This window comes from Nymphaea colorata, chromosome 11 (genome assembly GCF_008831285.2).
Source record: "Nymphaea colorata isolate Beijing-Zhang1983 chromosome 11, ASM883128v2, whole genome shotgun sequence".
NCBI lineage: Eukaryota > Viridiplantae > Streptophyta > Magnoliopsida > Nymphaeales > Nymphaeaceae > Nymphaea > Nymphaea colorata.
Genome location: NC_045148.1, coordinates 16,279,934 through 16,282,597, shown reverse-complemented (window position 1 = coordinate 16,282,597; position 2,664 = coordinate 16,279,934). Strand labels below are relative to the sequence as shown.

Sequence of the window (2,664 nt, the reverse complement as noted above, 5' to 3'; positions counted from 1 at the left end):
TCCTTTTCTGGGTATACCAAAGAATGCGGGGGCCTATATGAAAGTTATTTTTCTATTATAACGATCTGATATTGCGTTTTCTTGATACTAGTGCGGTGGCATCGATGAGAATTTCTGGTTGTTTTGAGCCGACTTTTCCGGACCGGGCTCGTCCTCTCTAGACAAGGATTAGATGGGGCTCTGCCACTTCTTTCCCTCATCGCTTTTAGTCTATTAAAAAAAAAAATCTCATTTTAAATACAGGTTCGATCACATCATTTCAAATCGCTTCTCCCTCTCTCTCCATTGCTCCCTGGAATTGAGTTTCTCTCTCTTTCTCCCCTTCTCTCTCTCTCTAGAATTGGTAAGTTGGTAGTGGAGTGTTGTGACGCTGGCGGTAGCAGCAGGAGTAGCAGAGCAGCAGAAGCAGCGATACATCCTAAGTGCCTGAGATTCTGGGAAAGACCCTCCATGATTTTACCATCGCTACCTTCTTTTCAGCACCGGGCTTTTGCAGATCTCCCGTAGAAATGACTAAAAGCGAAGACATTTTCAAGATACAGGTCAGTCCACTCCGCTCTTGCTGTCTTCCTCGTATTTCTGTTTTAAGCCTTTAATCTGTCTGGTTCCTCCATACCACCAACATGGGAACAAGCAAGCATTCTGTTATCTCCATCGAGTTCAAATGCTTTCTTTTCTTTTCTTTTCTTGTCACTCACTCTTGTTTTACTTCCAGACCTGCATCCTCAAGGTTAACATTCACTGTGATGGGTGCAAGGACAAGGTGAGGAAGCTCCTACAAAAAATTGAAGGTGAAAAGCTCTTCCCTTTCACATCTTGTGCTTTCTTTCGCTCTATATTTTTCTGACTTGCATTTCATCTTTGGTTTCCTAGGGGTGCTCAGAGTAACTATTGATGCAGAACAGCAGAAGGTTACAGTGTTTGGTAGCGTCGATTCTGATACGCTGATAAAGAAGCTGATCAGGTCAGGCAAGCATGCAGAGCTCTGGTCTCAAAAGGGCAACAATCAGCAGCAGCAGCACCACCACCACCATCAGCAGCAGCAGCTGCAGCAGCAGCACCATTATTCACAGAAGATGCCAAACCAACATATGAAAGATGACAGGGGAATGAAGGACCAGAAGCATGGGTTGTTCATGAACAGGGGAGCCAAGAACCAACAGAAACCCCTGGGATACATATCTGACGATGATCTGGGTGACGAGTCTGATGATGAAGCTGATGAGGATGACGATGGACTGGGGTTCCTGAGGGAGAAAGCAAGCAAGATGAACTTCCACAGGCAGCAGCCAAATGAAGTTGGGGTTGGCAAAAAAAACAAGGGCAACATCAGCAATGGCAGCCCTAATGGGGGAAATGTTGGAAAGAAGGGTGGTGGCGGAGGCAACAATGGTGGAAATCAACACCAGAATGTTGCCTTTAAGGGTGCTGGTGGTGGGGATCAAAAGAACCAACATGGTGGAGATCAAAAGAACCAACATGGTGGGGGTGGAGGCGGCCCTACTGGATTTGGCCAAAACATGAGGATGAACAATGGCCAACATGCTGGGTTTGGAAGCAATGCAATGGAGGGAAGGAATGGGATGGGATTTGGTTATCAGGGAGTTGGGGGCATTGGAGGTGGTGCTGGTGGTGCGCTTGGTCTAGGGATGGGAATTCAGGGCCATAATGGCATTCAAGGATGTGGGTATCCCATGGGAGTTGCAGGATATTATGGAGGAGGAGGTGGTGGAGCTCATTTAGGTGGATATGGCTTCAGTAATGCTGCTTACCAACAGCATCCAATGACCATGATGAGTAACATCAACAGCAGGCCGAACCAGAACCACAACCAGATGCTGAATGAGAGATACATGCAGATGATGTACAACAGATCTCCTCTCACCCCACTTGCTACCACTTCCTACTACAACTACCAGCCACAATCACAGACAGCAGAGTATGCTACCTATTTGTTCAGTGATGATAACACCAGCAGTTGTGCCATCATGTGAAGGGGAAGAAAAGAAGAACAAAGAAATAAACATGGTGTCTTTGTCTACCGTGTTTAGAATGTAGGAGATAAGCACTTATTAAGCGTTTTCCTTTTCCTTTTTTTTTTTCCAGTCTTTTTTTTAGTGATCTATGGTGTTCTCGTTGCTTGCACTCCGTCTTCTTTGACAGAAGATAAAATATCATGTCTTTCTGGTTGACTGGAGAAATGGGCAAAGCAACAAAATCTCCATGTCATGTCCAAGTTGAAAAACAAAAAGCACTTGTGGATATGGTTCTGGCCGAATGTGTTGGAACGATATAGTTGGCAGACATTTTGAAAAATGTAGTAATAGTAGCCTATGCTAGATGTTGCTGTAACATGATGTATCGTGGATTGAGCTCTATAATATAGTATTCTTGCTGCTTGTTTTGTTTATTAAAAACGGGACTCTCTTACACAGAGAGAGAGAGAGAGAGAGAGAGGGTCTGACATGCAGCCGCCCAAGGAATTAAGTACCGCGCGAAGCCTGCTGACTGAACAAAACCCTAAACCTTTTTTTTTTCATATTTATGCCAAGCTACGCCGAGTCGGCGGTTCTCTTCCTCTTCAGTCTTCCCCTTCGCTTACTGCCGTCCTTTTCTCTCAGAATGGCCAAGCCTCGTAATCATCAATGCATTCGAGCTATTTTT

The 2,664-nt window shown here is 45.0% G+C and overlaps 1 protein-coding gene across 1 annotated transcript; it reads left to right on the top strand.

Annotated features, from left to right (window-relative positions):
* Positions 1–243: 243 nt before the first annotated feature.
* Positions 244–2,417, top strand: LOC116263962 (heavy metal-associated isoprenylated plant protein 32-like). Its single transcript, XM_031643813.2, has 3 exons — positions 244–542; positions 716–791; positions 874–2,417. Exons 1-3 carry the CDS (start codon positions 510–512, stop codon positions 1,992–1,994), a joined length of 1,230 nt encoding a protein of 409 aa, XP_031499673.1. The 5' UTR covers positions 244–509; the 3' UTR covers positions 1,995–2,417.
* The last annotated feature ends 247 nt before the right edge of the window (positions 2,418–2,664 follow it).